Source organism: Copadichromis virginalis, linkage group LG23 (genome assembly GCF_057382275.1).
Source record: "Copadichromis virginalis isolate Kocher_CV1m ecotype Utaka linkage group LG23, C_Virginalis_male_GT1.1, whole genome shotgun sequence".
In the NCBI taxonomy this organism is placed as follows: domain Eukaryota; kingdom Metazoa; phylum Chordata; class Actinopteri; order Cichliformes; family Cichlidae; genus Copadichromis; species Copadichromis virginalis.
In genome coordinates this window covers 36,373,705-36,394,689 of record NC_140639.1, presented here as the reverse complement: position 1 = coordinate 36,394,689, position 20,985 = coordinate 36,373,705, and the positions used below count along the sequence as shown (strand labels likewise).

General features: G+C 40.7%; 1 protein-coding gene across 2 annotated transcripts; it reads left to right on the top strand.

Moving 5' to 3' along the window:
- The first annotated feature begins 8,334 nt into the window (after positions 1-8,334).
- LOC146681505 (uncharacterized) lies at positions 8,335-18,733 on the top strand. 2 transcript variants are annotated; one of them, XM_085449134.1, is made up of 5 exons: positions 8,335-8,738; positions 12,352-12,525; positions 13,161-13,417; positions 13,526-13,822; positions 15,746-18,733. In XM_085449134.1, the coding sequence occupies exons 2-5, from the start codon at positions 12,378-12,380 to the stop codon at positions 16,853-16,855; spliced, it is 1,812 nt and encodes a 603-aa protein (XP_085305260.1). In that variant the 5' UTR covers positions 8,335-8,738; positions 12,352-12,377; the 3' UTR covers positions 16,856-18,733. The 2 variants fall into 2 exon arrangements, with proteins under 2 accessions (XP_085305260.1, XP_085305259.1); XM_085449133.1 differs by having other exon boundaries at positions 13,526-13,837.
- The last annotated feature ends 2,252 nt before the right edge of the window (positions 18,734-20,985 follow it).

Here is a 20,985-nt window from a genome sequence, read left to right as displayed (position 1 = left end):
TGTGAGAGACAGAATGTGAAAAAAAAATCCATGAATCCACATGGTAGGATTTGTAAAGAATTTATTCGTAAATCAGGGTGGAAAATAAGTATTTGGTCAATAACAAAAATACAACTCAATACTTTGTAACATAACCTTTGTTGGCAATAACAGAGGTCAAACGTTTACTATAGGTCTTTACCAGGTTTGCACACACAGTAGCTGGTATTTTGGCCCATTCCTCCATGCAGATCTTCTCGAGAGCAGTGATGTTTTGGGGCTGTCGCCGAGCAACACGGACTTTCAACTCCCGCCACAGATTTTCTATGGGGTTGAGGTCTGGAGACTGGCTAGGCCACTCCAGGACTTTCAAATGCTTCTTACGGAGCCACTCCTTTGTTGCCCGGGCGGTGTGTTTTGGATCATTGTCATGTTGGAAGACCCAGCCTCGTTTCATCTTCAAAGTTCTCACTGATGGAAGGAGGTTTTGGCTCAAAATCTCACGATACATGGCCCCATTCATTCTGTCCTTAACACGGATCAGTCGTCCTGTCCCCTTGGCAGAAAAACAGCCCCATAGCATGATGTTTCCACCCCCATGCTTCACAGTAGGTATGGTGTTCTTGGGATGCAACTCAGTATTCTTCTTCCTCCAAACACGACGAGTTGAGTTTATACCAAAAAGTTCTACTTTGGTTTCATCTGACCACATGACATTCTCCCAATCCTCTGCTGTATCATCCATGTGCTCTCTGGCAAACTTCAGACGGGCCTGGACATGCACTGGCTTCAGCAGCGGAACACGTCTGGCACTGGGATTTGATTCCCTGCCGTTGTAGTGTGTTACTGATGGTGACCTTTGTTACTTTGGTCCCAGCTCTCTGCAGGTCATTCACCAGGTCCCCCCGTGTGGTTCTGGAATCTTTGCTCACCGTTCTCATGATCATTTTGACCCCACGGGATGAGATCTTGCGTGGAGCCCCAGATCGAGGGAGATTATCAGTGGTCTTGTATGTCTTCCATTTTCTGATGATTGCTCCCACAGTTGATTTTTTCACACCAAGCTGCTTGCCTATTGTAGATTCACTCTTCCCAGTCTGGTGCAGGTCTACAATACTTTTCCTGGTGTCCTTCCAAAGCTCTTTGGTCTTGGCCATGGCGGAGTTTGGAGTCTGACTGTTTGAGGCTGTGGACAGGTGTCTTTTAAACAGATGATGGGTTCAAACAGGTGCCATTCATACAGGTAACGAGTGGGGGACAGAAAAGCTTCTTACAGAAGACGTTACAGGTCTGTGAGAGCCAGAGATTTTCCTTGTTTGAGGTGACCAAATACTTATTTTCCACCCTATTTTACGAATAAATTCTTTACAAATCCTACCGTGTGAATTCATGGATTTTTTTTTCACATTCTGTCTCTCACAGTTGAAGTGTACCTCTGGTGCAAATTACTGACCTCTGTCATCATTTTAAGTGGGGGAACTTGCACAATCGGTGGCTGACTAAATACTTTTTCAGGTCTTTGCTGGATTTTTTCCTATTTCTTTAGGGAATGACATTCAGATACCGATCATCTGGTATAGATGGGATCTGGTTTTTGGGTGACACTTGGTCTTTTGTCCTCGACTTCTTCACTTTCATTAAATTACCCCAGCATGGACTGCACACTATAGTTTTTGGCTAATAGCTCTTTGGAAATCACCATATTTGTGAATTAACAGAGATTCCTGTGACTGGACTTAAAATTAGTGGAAAAACATGCAAAACACTGACATTAAAAAAATCACTTAAAATCTGTATTTTTCTCCAGAGTTTATAGTAGGAATAAAGGAGCTATTAGCTATTTAAAAAAACCATTAAAAAATTGCACTTTTTTTGTAATCACTGTTTCTTTAAAAACACTACTGGTACTGCTGGGCTGCCTAAAACAGTTGCTAAGTTAGTTACCGCTAGTAGATTAATGATACTTATTTCGTTAATTTGCAATACAATTATGATAAAACAAGACTGTGGAAAACAGAATATAGGTTGAAATGAAAATGAAAATAGCAGTGGTTGTAGGTAACCTTAATCATCTCTTTTCTTTCCCCCAAGAAATCATTTAAATATGTTCTGATAAATTCTAAAAAATATTCTTCTTCTTTTAACCACTTGTAAGATAAAAAGTTCATTCCATGGACCTTAGCCATACTGGAGCTGGAGCCCACTGTTCAAAATACTAAGAATAGATTTGATGCAGACTGATAACAGATAAGAAAAAGCTATATGTTCCTCTTTGTATTTTCTTATTCTCATTCTTGAGCCAGAAAATCAAATAAACCAAACTAACAAATGTTAGCTGTAGAAACGTGTACACAGATTTCCCTCAGCACATTTTTCTACAGCTAACATCCTGTTTTTCTGTCAGAATCTTGCCCACACGATGTCCAGCAGGACATGCTGTATGTCACTGATAACTTAATGTGAGCTGAATATTATGGGTGGAAATGACCATACCACAATGTCTCAGTGAGGGATCCAGGCAGGAAAATAAAACTGTGAGCCAGGCTTTTAATCTGCTCGGAATGCTATTTTTCAATGCTTCTGCATATTTTCAGCCCCACACACCACTTTTCATTATGTCCAGCATTCTTATGTCCAATTTAGAAATCTGTTAATACACAGATTTTGACCTTCCTCAGATCTATCAGCCAGAAATGTTTATGTTTGGGGAAAATTAAATTACAGCGCAATTATTATATATATTTTTTTATTTCTCTTACATTTTTGTGCCCAATGTTAACCAGTTCCCTCAGCCCAACCAGCTCTCTCATTTTGTATTTTTATTGTAGAGGTCTGTTTTGGTTACCGAGTCCTTTGACTGAGTCGCTGGGGAAATAATTACACCCAGCCAGGCAGCAAAACAGGACAAAGAGTTAATGATGGGCTCCTGACTCAAGCTGAAGCAAAGATTTGCAGTAAAAAGATGGCGTCATTGACAAAGAACACCCTCTGCTGGTCACTGATGGCGTGACATATTAGGGCTGAGGGCTGTGGCAATCACTTCAGTTAAATGGTTAGTAAGCAGAAGGGCTATAAAAACATTTGGAGGTCATCTGACCACTGAGAAAAAATTGTCATCAGAATAATGAGACAGTACTTGTTTACTTGCTATTACCTCCGATTTGGTAATAAATCTTGGTCATTCTCTATCATTAAGGCCATTGAATGGGTCTACACAGCAAAGACCTAGAGGACCAAAATCAGTGAATCATGAATCAGACCTTGGTGGCTGTACTTTAAATTTTAATAGATTATTAACATGACCCCACTCTACATCCCTATAAAGTTATACCAGAATTCATTCAAAACTTTTGTGTTTACAGACAGAATGACACGCAAATGCTACCGAAAGTATCAGCTTGGGGAAGGTAACAAAATAAAATAAATAAACCTGCCAACAGACATGACAAAAGGAGTACAAGGAGATTCAAAGTGACGCAAAACGACCAGTAGTCAAAAAAACACACAGTACACAGTTGGAGACACAAATCACTGTGACAGACTGGCAGCTGATCAATCATTGATGTCATTGCTTCAGGTAAAACAGCAAAAATTCTCAGTTTTTCAAACTTTGCATTTTTCATGGGAAGAAAGCAGCTTTAAATTTTTTGATTTCTTTCTAGTTTAAAAAGTGCTTTGTTAATATGTCTGCATGATATTTATATATGTATATTTTATATAATAAGCTGTCTATTACAAATAAAATTTATTGTTGGTTGCAACCATATATGTCCACTAAGATCAGAGAATACAGCCATGTCTGTTAACTAAATTCTTTTTGTATTTTGACCAGTACCGACCCTCTCCTGATACCGCACATTGAAATCCAATAAGCTGTTAGATTCTTAGGAACATGCAGGCACCTTTTTGGTAACTGTGTCTTTTGAAATGGCACATAGTTACCATGAGGTCAAATAGGTAGCCTGAACTCATTAATTAGATGCAGACTGAACACTGTTGGCCCCTTAAAGGGAAAAGTACCAGATACATACTGTGTGTGATATATCTGATAACAGTATTGGGAATGGAAAAATGTTTGGGTTATCATGATTACAGTCCATCTAGTGGCCGTAGGAAGCAAAGCAGCTCAGACGTTACTCATTATATGTGGATGGGATAGCTAGCAATTACAGTGTTTCTGTACATGTCATACTTTCCATACATTACAAGACATTGCAATGTATCCTTATATATATTATATATATCCTTTATTAAACAGAATGAAACATAACGAAGGCTCTGCTGCAGTTATTTTAACTCTCCGCCTTTGTTCAGATTTCAAAGTACACATATACACACACACAGTTTTTTTTCCCTCTCTGTGAAAAACCAGACCTCTCGCAGCCTTCCCCTCATGCTTCAGCGTTAGATTCTACCACCTCCCAGCCCCCACCTCCCCACAACCCTTCTGGCTGCCTCCTCCTCTTCCTCCAACTCCAAAGTCCCTCATCCTCCCTTCCCTCCCCCCGGTGGCCTGTTGCCATGGAAGCTGATTGGAAGGATCACTCTGTCTCTCCCGCACATTACCACTCTATCCTTGCCAGGAGAAAATAGGGCAATTCAGGACACAAAACCAAAAGAAATATTCGTCTGGAACAACCAGTGCAGGTCATGTATTAGTTTCTGACATAAATATATTAAAAAAATGACACCTTATTATTATTAGCTTTAACTTTCTAAAACATGCACATTAATTCATGCAAAGCATTTGATACATATTGTAATGTGTGTGTTGCACTTTTGGTTTAAAACAAGAAACTATACAAAAAACAACCTGACTGATGTCAAACTGCCACACTTTTTAATCACGCTTTAAACTAATTATCAGAATGGCTCGTGGTGAGAGATACTCAGCTATTCGATCACATAATGCAGTGCAATTATCTTCCAACTGACAGATCATTTTATTCATTCATGTTTACGATTTTTGCACACCTTCCTTAAATGCGCTCATTAAAATTCATCCATAATTATCATCCAGGTCATAATATTGCAAAGCTAATTTAAAGAATAGGTTTCTGTATGAATCCATACTGTTTCCCCTTCGACTGATGAAACAGAATCATTTTAACTCGCTCCCTGGCTGTGTGCTCAAACTCAAGGCTGAGGCTCTAGCTTTATTCCTGATATTTTTCCATTCAAAGTCTGGCATTGCTATAGCAACTATGTTTAGGGACTTGTGGGGTAGGGGTTGGGTAGTTAATCATATTTTTCAAAAGCAACTGGCATGTATTATAATGTGAATTTTCCAAAGCACTATGTAAGGTACAATATAAACTGGTTTAAAAAGGCAATGGTGTGAAATTTCTACTTACTAATTGAGTGAATTTACTCATGGGTTGAATATATCCATACTGAGAGACTGTGTAAAGGGATGTTTGCTAAACAGCTGCAATTTGCTGGATAATTGCTAACATGGTAGGCAGTCACAGTAGCACTAGTCAACAAAAAAAAAACCCTTTCAGTTTTCTCCTCTGTACTCTGCCCAGGCATTTTGTGCTCGTGCATGATTTCATCGGATAAAGTGAGAATAAACTATATAGTTAGCAGTTACAGTTAACAGGTTCACTAACAATGGAGGTTTATCTATTAGACATTTCAACTTAACAATTGTTTGTAAATCATTTGCCAACACCTAATCTATCCATCTTTCATGCACCACCCTTCGCTCACTTGTGAACAAGAAAACTGGGGGCAGCAACTCGTCCCTGACCTGAAAGAAGTACTGAGAACCATCCATCTGTCCATCTGTCCATCTGTCCATCCATCCTTCCATCCATCCATCTTCTTCCGCTTATTCGGGACCGGGTCGTGGGGGCAGCAGTCTAAGCAGAGAAGCCCAGACCTCCCTCTCCCCAGCCACCTCCTCCAGCTTGTCCGAGGGAACACCAAGGCGTTCCCAGGCCAGCTGAGAGATATAATCTCTCCAGCGTGTCCTGGGTCTGCCCCGGAGCCTCCTCCCAGTGGGACATACCAGGAACACCTCACCCAAGAGGCGCCCAGGAGGCATCCTTGTCAGATGCCCAAACTGCACCAGTTGGCGGGCTCCATTAGCATCATGGAGGTGCTAACTCCTGCTACCCTACACTTGGCTGCATACTACTATCTGTAGGTCACTGCCTGATGAACCTAAAGAACCACATCATCTGTAAAAAGGGAAACTAAGGCCAACAAAGCAGAGCCATTTTCCTACACCTAGAAATTCTGTACATAAAAACTATGAAAACTATTGTTTAAAAGGCAGTGCTGGCAGACTCATACTTCAACTGGCAGTACTTACTAAGCTTTCACCACAGTGACAGAACGGTTTGTAACAACAGGCCAGATACCTCATATTCTCAAAAATCCTCTAAAAGAAACCACAAGGAATTCAGTCAAATGCCCCCTTCAAGATCACAAATCATATGCTGGCTGGTTGGGCAAACCCCACGCACCCTCGAATATCCGCAACAGGATAAAGAACCAGTCACCTGTTCTGCCACCAGTTTGAAAACTGCATTGTTCAACTAAATTCGAGAACTTACATATGGACTCTCCTCACTAATATCCAGGAAGATTCCTTATTAGGGCAGCTGAGGAGTGTGAGCCCTTTCAATGTGAACACACCCTATGGCCTTTCCTAAAAAGGGGAACCACATTTACTCAAGCCTGCTAATCCAGAGTCCCCGACCCAAACCCCTATGCAGAGATGTGTCAACCAAGACAGTCCTAAAACATTTAGAGTTTTAAGGAAATCTGTGCACATCTGAGCTAACAAGGAGCTATTTTCCGTTAACAGTGACTGTATTCCAGTGATGTCCTAGTCTTTCCCCTAATTAAGAGAGTCTGCTTCTTTTACAGAAGTTGTGACAGTGAGATACTGACACACCTTCCACCGTCTGATTAATGACTCAGCTGAAGCCAGCAGTACCCATCCCCATTTTATATACAGTAGTTTGAGCAGAGCACTGCTTTTCCCCTCTGATTCACCTGACAAGTTGCCAAAATTGCTCTGAGGCCCAAAGTCTGTAATTATAATGTAAGAAGGGGAGGTTATGATACTCCAATACAGCCCACACCTCTGGTAATCAGTTGTGTTCCCTTTCCCCTAAAATACCCTAAAGATACCTGCATATAAATTACATAAACACGCTCAAAGTAGAATTTTGTGTCTCCTTTTTGAAAAAAGGGTACAGTATCAAATACAGTATAATATGTTTCTACGTTCCTCTAAAACTAGCTATTGTCAGCTTTTTGTAGTACCTACTAGTACTTAATTAATAAAAATTACAACCTAAATTTTAGAACAACAACATGACTCCAAGATTCCTCACAGTCTTACTGGAAGCCAAGGAAATGCTATCCAGTGTATCCTATTAGACACCCTTTTGTTGAAAGATTTTTCGAGTATAATAGTCTTTGTTTTATCTAAATTTAGAAGCAGCAAATTAGAGGTCATCCAAGCCTTAACATGTTTAAGACACTTCTGTAGTTTAACCAGTTGGTCTGTGGCATCTGGCTTCATAAATAGATAAAGCTGTGTATCTTCTGCAAATGCTACCGCTTCTAATAATACTGAATAATGTAAATAGAACTGGTCTTAGCACAGAACCCTGTGGAACGCCATAATTAGCCTTAGTGTGTGACTAAGACTCCCCACTTACATGTGCAAACTGGATATTTATATGATTCAAACCACTGCAGTACAATGACTTTGAGAGATACACTGAGGTCTAACAGAACAAGAACAGAGATCAGTCCACTGTTGTCCATAAGATTATCCCTAACCTTTATGAGTGTGTTCTCTGTACACTGTTGTTCCAATGCTCACGATACTTTTAGCATGGTAAAAATGTTATTTCCATCAACAATTTAGTTTGTTAGTGACAGAAAGATACATTATATGCTATATATATTACCATGTCAACTAAAATGACATTATTTTAAAAGTCAAAGTCTCATTGAAATCAACATCTCTTTCAAAAATCTTGTTTTTCCTCTTAAATCCTCAGATCTCGTTATCATATTGTAAGTCAAATGGGCTTTAGAAACAAAAACAAGAAATGACACAAAGCAAAACGCACATCGCATTTTCATTCTAACTACTCCAGCAAATGTATAAATTTCAGATAGTAGTTAGCCAACCTGATATCACCTTGTGCAGTAGCAGCAAAATTTAATGCATATACTTTTACTTCAAAAATTCTGCTGAAGAATGGAAATAGGAGGTAGTTCACATAGCACAACCTCCATGTTCAACCCCCACTCCATCACACCCACCACCACATCTACTACTCCTCCTTTCTCTCTGTGATCTCATAGGGCTTGCTTCACCTCAGTCAAGCTCCAGTGCTTCCAGCCGGCAGCAGCACCAAGCTAACAAGTATTTGTGAGGAGAGAGAAAGAAAGAGAGAGAGGGTGAAAGGGAGGGAGAGAGAGGAAAGGGGTGAGCAGAAGCAGAAGAGAATCAGGCAGTGAGGGACCTCAGAGTATGAGCATATAGAATGAATGCGGAAAGAAAGAAGGCATAAGATAGCGATAGAAACAGAGGTGCTCAGTGCTGCACAATAGTGCCAGAAGCTGCTTTAAAAAAAGAAAGAGAGAGAGCTGGCATCATGGCAACGCTCACTGCATCATCACGACACATGGGGATGTTTGGCTGCTGCTGGTGAATACTGTGTGATGCAGAGGAGAGAGTCAAATAGGACTTCCTGGAAACCAAAGGCAAGCTAAGGAAACAGGTCAGTGACAGTCATAGAGACTCACAAAAAGCCTTTATAGTATCAAACAACACGGGCTCTGTGAGTTTTCACATTACAGGATAATGCTGATTTACAATTGTCAATAAGAATTCCCATGCCAGGGACTGGGATGTGGACATGTATGGAGAGTGGGAGGATGCGCTTACATGCAGATGTTTGAGCAGGCTTTTAGATGTGTGTGCATGTGTGTGTGTGTGTGTATACTCTGTCAGATCTCAACGACAGATGTTAAGGTGAAAGAAAAACCTTCTGTGGTATCAAATATACAGAAACATGTCACGGTGTCTTCTATTACAAATCTTTGATTTCATTGTTCTTTCTGAAAGTAAGAGGACAGAAGCATACGTGGGAGCCTGGAGATGGAAATTGGAACATTTTATGATACCAAGAGGGAAGAGAATGGTGGGGAATGAGGGAATACAGGAGAAGTCACAGAAAACAAAAACTGAATAGCAGCAGGTTGTAAGGGAAGGGAGACAATGCCTGTCAGCAAGGGAAAGCTTGGCCTAGCATTAAGCTATGTCGTATATGATGGAATCCAGCATCAGTCCAAGCAGTCAGCTCAACAATCTTTATGAATTTCAAATGTAACCATCAACTGTCAAAAGACACCCCTCTCCTGATTAGCTGTGCTTCCAGTATGTGGGGGAGAACTCATAGTGTGTAAAATAACCTCTTATCTCCCTCGAGAGTTGGTGTACTTTCAATTTCCTATAGAATCAACCAGTATGAAAAGAAATATCAGTTCATTAAAATTTTAATGAGCTCAACACATCATCTGTGAAAAATTCTCCCCATTTTTGAGGTATCACAGAATTTGGCAAGGTCACTGGAAAACACCCAGTGGTGGGGAGACAGTTTCTGCATAAGGCAGCCAAATAACTAGACTGGATTTCTTGAAAAAAAAAAATTTAATGAGCCCAGCTTAGCAGGTTTAAAATGTAGGTTTTACATTGGTGAAATCTAAAATCGTTGTTCCTTGCTTTGTTTATTTACATGTTCAGTACAACATTTTGTATTATGTTCTTTATAATTAAGCAGTACTGTGTCCATTTCATAGTGTCAAAGATAACACAGATCCAAGACATCTGTCACTGTCAATGAATGGAAAAGACGGGGATTTATATCACCCTTTTCTGGTTTTATACTTCAATGTGCATTTACCTTTTTAACTCATATTCATGCAGTACTTTTAATGTATATAATGTAATGCATGCCCACACCTACAGCCAAATAGAGCAAGGCACTATTTATGCAACACATAACTAATGCACTACCATGCTGCCTACTATCTCATTGGACAAGAAGTTCTCGTCTTCTTGGTTTGTTGAGGAAAGTATTCTTTTGTCCAAAATAAGTCAAACATGAATGAATGGTGCTACCTGACCTGGTTTGAACATGGCCATTGGAAAGAAAGGATTCAACTTGTTAAAACAAAACAAAACAAAACAAAACAAAAAGAAATCGGCTAAGTGGCTCCAATTTTCCAGCATTATTATGAACATGGTGATGGACCTGTTCTGTATGATGACCTCCGCTTGTCAAGAAAACCTAACATGCTTGTAAACATAACTCATCAAAGCTTTGTTGAGATTTTTTGGTGCAACGATAATCCACTTGTACTGAAATACTGAAGTATCATTATGCTCTCTCACTGCTGCCTTTAGTCCCATTAGCCTTCATCACTAAATGCGTGACAGTTGTGGCTCAGTTAATCCAAGCCATCCAAAATGGTAAAATTTAGTAACATAGATCATAGATCATCTCTTTACAGTGAGCTGTAAATTCTAATTAGTTGACATTACTAAAAAGAAACATCCAAGCTGACTGCCTTAAAAACAAGCTGAATAAATGTAAGTTTTTCTATGAGAGGATTTTATTTTTGTAGTTTCAAGTTTAAGTAACAAAATTTAAACTCCACAGAATACTTAGTATTTCATACATATTGCACAGGGGATCCCGATGGCAGAAAACACATTTTGTCTGTTTACAAAGAAGCAATTATAAATAAATAAAGTAAACATAAGAAAGAGATAAGATAAGATAAGATAAGATAACCTTTATTAGTCCCACACGTGGGAAATTTGTTTTGTCACAGCAGGAAGTGGACAGTGCAAAAGTTATGACGCAAAAATTAGAATATAATAAGAATAAATACAGTACACAGCTGTACAGAATATAATAAAATAATATACTATATACAGTAGAATAAAATAGAATAAAAATATACAATAAGATAAAAATAGAATACAAATACAAATACTATATACAACTGAGTAAAAATACAACGATGCCAGAAAGGATTATTGCACTTAGTGTTATTGCACATGTGTGGATGTGTGTGTTTGTTCAGTTAAAGTCTTTGTTGTGGAGTCTGACAGCAGTGGGGAGGAAAGACCTGCGAAATCTCTCCGTCCCACACCGTGGGTGCCGCAGTCTCCCACTGAAGGAGCTGCTCAGTGCTGTCACAGTCTGCTGCATGGGGTGGGAGACGTTGTCCAACAGGGATGACAGCTTAGCCGCCATTCTCCTGTCACTCACCACCTCCACTGGGTCCAGAGGGCATCCTAGAACAGAGCTGGCCCTTCGGATCACCCTGTTCAGTCTCTTCCTGTCCCCAGCAGAGATGCTGCCGCCCCAGCAGACCACACCATAAAAGATAGCAGAAGCCACCACAGAGTCATAGAAGGTCTTCAGGAGTGGGCCCTCCACCCCAAACGACCTGAGTCTCCGCAGCAGGTACAACCTGCTCTGCCCTTTCCTGTAGAGGGCGTCTGAGTTATGAGTCCAGTCCAGTCTGTTGTTCAGATGAACACCAAGGTACCTGTAGCTGTCCACAGCCTCAATGTCCATACCCTGGATGTTCAGTGGTTGCAGTGGAGAATGCTTGTGCCTGCGGAAGTCTACCACCAGCTCCTTGGTTTTACTGGCGTTGATCTGGAGGTAGTTCAGCTGGCACCAGTCCACAAAGTCTTGAGTCAGTCCTCTGTACTCCTTGTCGTCCCCATCAGTGATGAGGCCGATGACCAGTTACTAGCCAACTGTTCATAGTAACTGTATTTGAAAAAACTGTAGGTAGAGAGCGAGGTAAATTTGATCAGTCTAGATGTCATAATCATTCAATGATGAAGATACATGAAGTCGACTAATTTTGTGCCCTGGCTTTACAAGAAGAAAATAAATAAATTATATTAAAAAGCAAATATGAGAAGAAATTGTTTTTTCATCACAATAAATGAGTCACATTTGACATGTAGAACTGCACTGTGAACAAACAGATTATGACATTCTGAAACGTTCAAAGTTATAGCACAAATGAGCTCTCAAAGAAATAAAAAACCCTCCATACTTGACAATATATTTATTAGTTACTCACTGGAGAAGGAAAATTCACAGGTTTTTTGTAACAGTCCACCAGTCCTGTCGAAATACTAATAGCAACTTAGGTTTTACAGAAGTTATAGTTTGCAGTTTTTTAATGAAAGGACTCCATGAAAACAAGTTTGCTTGTGTGTTTGAAAATACAAATAATTTCCATGTCCAGTACAAATTAAATTGATGTCTTCTATAAATTTAAATGTGCTTTGCTCAGGTCTAACCAGTTGGAGGAACCACAGGATGAGTGGGATCCTGAAGAGGAAGCTTGATGATGACCCCGCCCCTTATTTGTCAGTGCAAGGGTCTGATGATGATGAGGTATCCTGCAGTGACAGTGGTAACAGCAGTGACAGCCTCAACCATTCTGTCCCCTCCAGCTTGCTGGATGGTAAGACATCACTACCACATAACTTCTGTTTTGTGTTCATTTAACAAAGTGAAATTGCTGTTGTGATCTGCAATTTGCTGACTCCTTTAATCCTCTACTTTAAACCTAATATATGTGGTGACAATTTGATTTATGAGTAAAGAAAACAATGTTTTATCTCAACTGGTTTGTGTCCTCTTTACCATTTTATGTTTAAACTGGGAGTCATATACTTTCATCTGGTGTGGAGTCCCGCAAGGATCAAGTTTGGGACCACTTTTTCTTATGTTCACTCCAGCATATAACCACAAAAGTATAAGTAGTTTTGTTGCTACATCAAGGTTGTCTTACTTAATGTTACAAAAATAGAAAAAGAAACAAAGGGGAATAAAGGCAATTAGTGTGTATAGCCTGGTCAGTATGGCTTTTTCTGTATTTGTTATACTGTTACATTACACTTTAATATGCCCTTGTTTAAAGCCTACAGTCACATAATAAGATATTTAAACTCTGTTTAAAGCTTTAGTCATGGAAACTTGTTGGCAAAAGTTATGCTTTAACTAGCATTTAGTAGCGCCTCTATCAACAAATGTTTTGGAGTTTTTTGGTTTGTTTTTTGATTTAGTAACTGTCAACCCTCTCGGTTTTAATCTTAGCCTCCATCCAGCAGCAGTCAAAGCGACTACGAGGTCATAATGTGCACTTTGAAAGCGTCACAGTCTACTATTTCAACCGGCGGCAGGGTTTTACCAGTGTACCCACACAGGGAGGCAGCACCCTGGGGATGTCACCACATCACAGTGGGGTGAGGCAATTCACTCTCAGGGAGTTTGCCATGGAACAGAAACGGAGCCACCGGAAGATGTTGAGGGACCATCTGAAAGAGGAGAAACTTAATGCCATCAAACTCAAAGTCAGTACAAGGAGTCGATGAATCTTTATTTATCCCAGGGGTTATAATTTCTGATATCCATGGTTCAGTCTTAATTTGTTTGTTTCTATTTGTTTTCCTATCCTCCAGCTGACCAAGAATGGTACTGTGTCATCTTTGGAAGCAGATACACTCACAATCGATGACATTTCTGAAGATGACCTGGATGTGGACAACACAGAGGTGGATGATTACTTTTTCCTCCAGCCTCTGACTACTAGAAGGCGCCGTACTCTTCTCCGTGCCTCTGGTGTCCGTCGCATTGATGTGGAAGAGAAGCATGAATTGCGTGCCCTGCGCATGTCCCGGGAGGAGTGTGGGTGTCGCTGCCAGGGAATATGTGATCCTGAGACCTGTGCTTGCAGCCTGGCCGGCATTAAGTGCCAGGTAAATGGAACTGTGGTGAGGCCCAGCTATAATACTAAAATGTTGTCAATGTCTGTCTGTGCAGTAAAATGTTAAATTTGGCTATTTTCATTGCATAAGTTGGCATACAAGTTTCCACCCATCCATCAGTTTTCCAGTTTAGAGTCCTGGTGTCTATCCCAAAAACCGTGAGAGGCAGGGTACAGACTCTAGAACAAGTCTGTAACCATTTTCAAATTTCACAAGTTACTTATTTAAGCAGTTATTTTTAAGAATTATTTGAAAAACGGTCTCTGGTGCCATTTCATTGCCATTTATACCTGCATTTGTAATGGTGGATTAACAGTTGTTATTCTAAGGAGGGAAACCCTCCAAAAAACGGACGGAGCAGTGGAGCAGCCAAGGGAATAGAACTATATAAAAACTGTATCACTAAAATATAATTTATTTTACAAAAACAGTTAAAATTTTAAAATGAATTAAAACAACCGTGGCCAGGGAGAACACACAATAAAAACTAATAAAACATAAGCATTAAAAGTCCAGTGTCGTCAGCCACAACGTTAAAATCCAGGAAATCGGAGCGGGGCAAGGAAAAGCCCGGCGGCGTCACCAGCCGTTCCCGTCTGTCTCTCCACTCCAGAATACTAGAAGAGAGGAGCAGCGACAGTCACCGTTCTTTCTAGTGAGCCGGGTTACTGCAGCACGTGGGACTTACACCGGAAATGGGCATAGCTCCTAACTCTGCCCGCCGCTTTTCTGTGTCACGCCAGCACTGTGGTCTTGCCGTGGGAGGTAGGGCGCTGTCTCGCTGCCAACTAATTCCCCACCATAGCATCCTCTGGCATCCAGCTATTCCAACAGCAGCACAGCTCCCTCTGCCTCTCACGCACTAGCCATTGTATGCCCTCGCCACGTACTGCACACCAACCCACACCAACCTGCACCAACGCCGCCTGCCACCATCTACTCCGCCATCTCTCCTGCTCTGTCTCTCATGCCTCCTCTCTGTGGTCTGCCAGGCCCTCTTATTCACCTCTGTGCCCTCCCAGATGCATCCAATTAGTGATTAGAAGTGGGCAGAGTCTCACCGGGACAAGTTAATATATACAATAAAAACATGCAATAAAACCATAAGAATAAAACACTCCACATAGAAGCACAGTAAAACACAGCAAACATGCAAAGCAAAACAACTTCAAAACAAAGTCCTCCCCTGGATGACACATTCTTTCAGATCACTTTCAGCTAGTCGTGTAGAAGTCAAAGTGTAAGAAGTCCCTTGTTCCCTTGGTTCATGTTTTCAGTGAACACTCTTCTGATGAGTTTGTGGTTGCAAGTTGCTGATTTCAAGTCTTACTGAATAGAACTAGATATTTATTTTCTACATGATGTTTTTATTTGTGTCCTGAAGAAAAATAAAGTTATGCTTTAGCAACAGCTAACTCTATGCATCGCTAAAGTATGAGTGTGCATTGTCCACCGTTTCACTGTCACATCCACCCCACATTTGTAACATCACATAATAAAAAACTGAGATGATGCTGATCAAAATGCTTTAGGCTACAAAACTGGGACCAGTGGCAGAGAGCTGTCACATGTCCATCTTTTATGTACAGTCTGTGCATGCTCAGATGGACGTTTTAAAGCCCCGTCCTTCTGATTCTTAGAACATCAGGAATGTTATTTTGTGTTATGCATTACTGAATTCATACAAAAAGATCTGGAGCTTTAGGCATGATAGTCTTTTTTTCAGACACATAAAAGTAAATCTTGAGTGATTAAGGTGTTCTGGCTTCACAAAGTTTGGCTGCACGCTCTTGTTTAATGATATTAATAACACTCTGAGTAGAATCTGCTGTTTCTCTTCATGCATGATCAGCTTTGATTGGCAGCTCACTTTAATTTGCTTGTGTTCTGCACTGTGTATCACTCTGTCTGTAGGTGGATCGCATGTCCTTCCCTTGTGGTTGCACCAAGGAAGGCTGCAGCAACACCACGGGACGCCTGGAGTTCAACCCGGTCCGGGTGCGCACCCACTTCCTGCACACTATCATGAAGCTGGAGCTGGAGAAGAGCCGCGAGGAGCACTATCAGCAGCCAGAGCAGCTTGTAACCAATGGCAACAGTTACCACGGAGACTCCACCTTGGTCCAGCAGCAGCAGCAGCAGCCAAACCTGCAGTTTCCACTGATGAGCAGCACGCAGCACATTCACATCATGCAGCTTCAGAACACAGGTGACACTGAGTCACATCTGGATGAGGAAGAAGAGGAAGAAGAGGAAGAAGAGGCGGAGGAGGGAGAAGAGGAAGAAGATGATGACGAGGAAGAAGAAGATGAAGCTTATGATGAAGATGGCAGCAGTGTTTGCAGTGGGCTGTCGGACTGCAGCACACACAGCTTGGAAACAATTGACCCTGAGGAGGGAGAAGAAGATGAGGAGGATGAGGATGAGGAAGATGATGAGGAAGAAGAGGAGGAGGAGGAGGAAGAAGAAGAAGGAGATGAAGACGATGAGGAGGAAGAGTGGGATTGTTCACTACATGGAACAAATCCTGCACCCTACTCTGTTCCACTTCCTTCTGTGATGAGTTACTCTAACAGCACACTCATGAACCTCAGTAACCTCTTCCACACCACTCCACCCATGCAGCACTATCAAAGAAACAGCTCTGTGAGCGACACGCCTGCTTTCCACAGTGAAAATGTCAGCAGCACACCCACGCTCCCCACAGTAGAGTCTGCATTAGAACTAAACACAGAACTCCACTGCCAAACAGAGCAGCACAGCACTCCTCGCCATTTCTCGGAGTCCCTGCCACTCCAAACTTGCTCACATGTAGAGACGCGTGATGCTAACACTGCCCCTGCTGGTGTACTTGATGAACAACCTCATTCAACAGACCTCCGGAACAATCCAGACTGTCATGACACTCAGGCTGAGCATCCTGCTGAGTCTGAGGAGCAGACAGGGGAGGAGAGAGCAGAGCCTGCACAGGAGGAAACAGGACCGCAGACACATGGTCAAATGACATCATCAAAGAGTGTCTGAAAAGAGAGATCAGTTAACATGTGGAAATATGCGGTCAAGAATTGAAGTTTGCTTTATTCATGATAAACGCACTTTCAAAGACAGAATGAGTCACGTATTTGACACAGAAAAAGACAGATAGATGGTACAGTGCTGTGAACATTTGTCTTCTTTACATTTTTCAGACATCAGTAAATAAACAATAAAGTTTAGAAATTATGATTTCAGTTATTAAGGGAAAAAAGGTATCCAGGTCTCTATTGTCAACAATAAGAAAGACAGTATTGCAAAGATAGCATCTGTGAGATAGTTCCAAAGAGAAAATCATCGCTAACCAAAGAGACATTGGAATTTGCCAATAAACATCTTGGTGAACCACATGATTGGTGATTTTTGGTGAAATACTCTGTGGGCTGACAAGACCAAAGTTGAAATTGTTGGAGGTTTGAGTCCTATTACATAAAAATAACACAGCATGTTATAGAAAGAACATCATACTAACTGACAAACATGGTACTGGTAGAGTGATGGTTTGGGCCTTCTTGCTGCTTCAGGACCTTGACGACTCCAAAAATCCTAAATATCTGGCCATCCGTTTGTGGCCTGAGGCTCACTCGGGTTATACTGCAGGACAAAGATCCAAAACACATCAGTAAAAACTCTGAATGGCTAAATAAAAATCCCCAAATGATGTTTTTGGAGTCGCCGAGGTGCTGAGGAGTGATTGAGGTGCTTTGGCATGAGCTTAAATGCTCAAAAAACCATTCACTGTTGCTGAATTCAAACAATTCTGCAAAGAAAAGCAAGTTTGAATTCCTCCACAGCAATGTGAAAGACTCATTGCCAGTTAGTGCAAATGTGTGAGTGCAGTTCTTGCTGCAGAGGGCGGCACAACCAGTTTTTAGGTTTAGGACGCAATTATTTTTTCACATGGTACCAAGTAAGCTTGAATAGCTTTTTTTAATCCTAATAAATGAAATCATCATTTAAATAATTGAAATTTAATTTACTCAGCTTTTCTCTGTCTAATATTAAAATTTGTTTGATGAACTGAAACATGCAAGTGTGACAAAAATGCAAAGAACAAAAACCCCAGCGGCAACTAAAGAAATCAGGAAGAGAGCAAATACTCTTTTTTTCACAGCACTGTAAAATTTAAGTTCACGTTGTCTCTAAACTGTTCTAGGAACGTCAACTTGGACTAAAGAGTATAAAAATTTAGGAAAAAGTTCATCTTTATCACTCAGTCAATCAATCAATCAGTGTTTCTGTACCTGTAACTATATAGCATACAGTTTATGGCTTGTTGTACAGTCTTTGGTCATTACCGCATGTTGGTCATTCTGGTTGTGACTGGCATCTATGACAAGTCAAAATTAGATTTGGAGGTGCTTGTTTTGTTTTGGGGGTTTTTTGTGTTGTGCCACCATCTTATTGTTGATGGTAATGATTGTTCAATTCTGTCTGTATCGCATGTGATCGGCTTACTGAAGAAGTTTATCATCTGTCAAGTGAGAGACATGAAAGTTAATCTTCCCATGTTAGCATACCTAGAACAACTTGAAGGAGTGTTTGCAGCTTGCCAAAGGGCTGGGTATGGTCACAGGCACAAGCACATGTGACTTTGGACCAGGAAACTGTTTTACATCTCGTGACCGTTCACTTTCAGCTACTGTTTGGTCAGGCTTTTGCAGCTTTAAACATATATTAGAAAGCTTTGTTCTCTAAATTACCAAGACTACAGGTGCATATGCACACAACCACTAGTAGTGCATACTAACACAAGGCCATTCCTACCCTGATTGCCAGTATGATCGCTCTGTGCTGTGCCTGGGCATATTTAAGGTGGTACAGCTGTACTTGAGTGTGGATGCTCTTAAAATTATGGGCGGACTTGCCATAGGCTCCATTGCCTTGTCTGTACAAGGCAATGGAGCCTATGGTAAGTCCGCCCATAATTTTAAGAGCTAAGATCCTAAAAAGCAAAACTATAGGCGTGTGTTACATTGCAGGAAGGTCCCCTGCCACAGTTAGGACGAATTTTTTTTTATATTGAACCTTGAATTATTTATTCATTCTGTAGTTCAGCTTAACTTTACAAAGCTTTTTTGTGGTTTTCGTTAGAGATCTCAAGATTACTATAACAGTCAACCCTCACAACTCAAACAGCTACAGCAGGCATTTGTTTTGACTGTACAAAATAGTCAAAGACATGCCAACAGAGAGAAAATGAGCAAACAGCTTATCAGAAGACATGTAACATGGTCCGATATCTTCATTACCACCAACTCTGATTTGTATTTTGTGCTATTTTGCAAATGTTAGCATGCTAAGAAACCAAATGAAGATAACAAACATTACATAGCCTAACTGCTAAACATCAGCATGTTAGCAGTGCTGACATGTTACCATGCTGATCTTAGTATTTTGTTCAAAGCACTGCTATACACTGCTAATATACTGTACATGTCTCACCCCTAAAACTATCACAAAATGTTCACCATTAAGTTAAGCTCTTAAAAGAGCATATATTTAGATTAGAGAATGGTCTGTCTGTGCATTACTTATTAGTTTACAGTGATAATTGTGAACATCAGTGATGAAACTACTTCTGCTTTTTTCCAGTGAGAATAATCAATACTGTCAAAAACTGGGGGCCACGTGTTCTGTATCTTCCTTTTTACACAATGCACATTTTCATGAAAGTGTGAATAAAATCAATTTTAACACCCACTGTAGTTTAAGAGTTCTTTATTAATTGTGCTCTGTCTTTTGTACTCTCAAAAAGTTCATAAAATCAAATTTAAATTGTGTAATTATATAATGCTGCCAGCAGGTGGCATCTATTTATTTCACTTGCATGCTGCTGATATATCTGGACATGATCATGGGTGTTAGAATACTTTTTTTTTACGTCATCAGTGTGTTCTTTTCTTCCTCAGTATAAACTGTGACATTGGTTTAGCCAAGAACCTTTGTTCCTTGTCAACGTGAAAAACACGAGGTGAACTAATTTCTTCTGCAGTGATAGCTGAAAAAAAGATCTGTAAAGTTAATCTGGACATTTAGATGTCAGCACACATCTGTGCTTTTCCATTTAGACAACAGTCTGACTAAGTGCTGTGTCATCATGCATGCAATTCGTTTTCTTTAATACACCCCACCAGTTCTTCCAGTGGACCTCTAGAGAGCAGTGGTGAGCTAGCAACACACTGACACCTTCTATGGGTGAGGCTGAGCTCAGACTGGAGAAAGAGGAAGTTCTGCATTATTGGCCAGCCTATTCATGTATAGAAATATTTTCATGGCTTGCTGCACACACAACACCTGCAGCAGGTGCTGTGTTAAGTTGAGGCTAAACAAACATTTGGCAGTCCTTCGTGATCCTCCGACAATGATGAGAACAATACACTGGATCTGAGCTGGAACAAGGCCACCATGTGACTTCTCCCATTTCTAATATAATTTAACGTGTGCTGAGGGTTGAAGGAGGGGGTGACTGCTTGTCTATTTGCCAGCAAGGTATTGTGGGTAAGCAAGCCCAGAGACTGCTGATCAATCACAGGCAAGGGAGCTGTGATGTTAGGTTGCTAGGCAACAGGCAGGGAGAAGCACAGAGCAGCAAAGCACTGGAGGGGTTGCTGGGTGGGGGTTGTCTCAGCTCTTCACCTCTTCTTCCTGTGGGTCCCAGCACAAGATTTTCCTTCTTATACACGTCTGTGTGGATCTTGTATTCAGTAGTACTTGATTCTGCATAATGTGGGGAAGACACTGTTGTGTGGTTGGGAATCACTATGCAAGCAATTCACAACAAAAGAGAGGCTGTTCATACACCAGAGATTTCAAGCGTTGGATCTTGATTAAGTCTGAATCAAAGCTACAGCTTTGGGGATTTAGACTGCATAAAAACTAGAAAATAAAAGCTTTACCCTAATTAATTTATTTGTTATTTTTAGCTAAAGGTTTAAAGTAACTACCAAAAAAATGTATGTAAGAGGTGAATAGAACACATCGATGAAGGAAGCCTATTGATATTAAAGAAGAAGTGAATGATACGATCAACTTCATAATTTTTATAAACTAGCAGTAACCCAGGCTTTCTGAACATCTCTCAAAGTTTTTCTTTGGGTATTTGCTGCTTTTTCACTCAT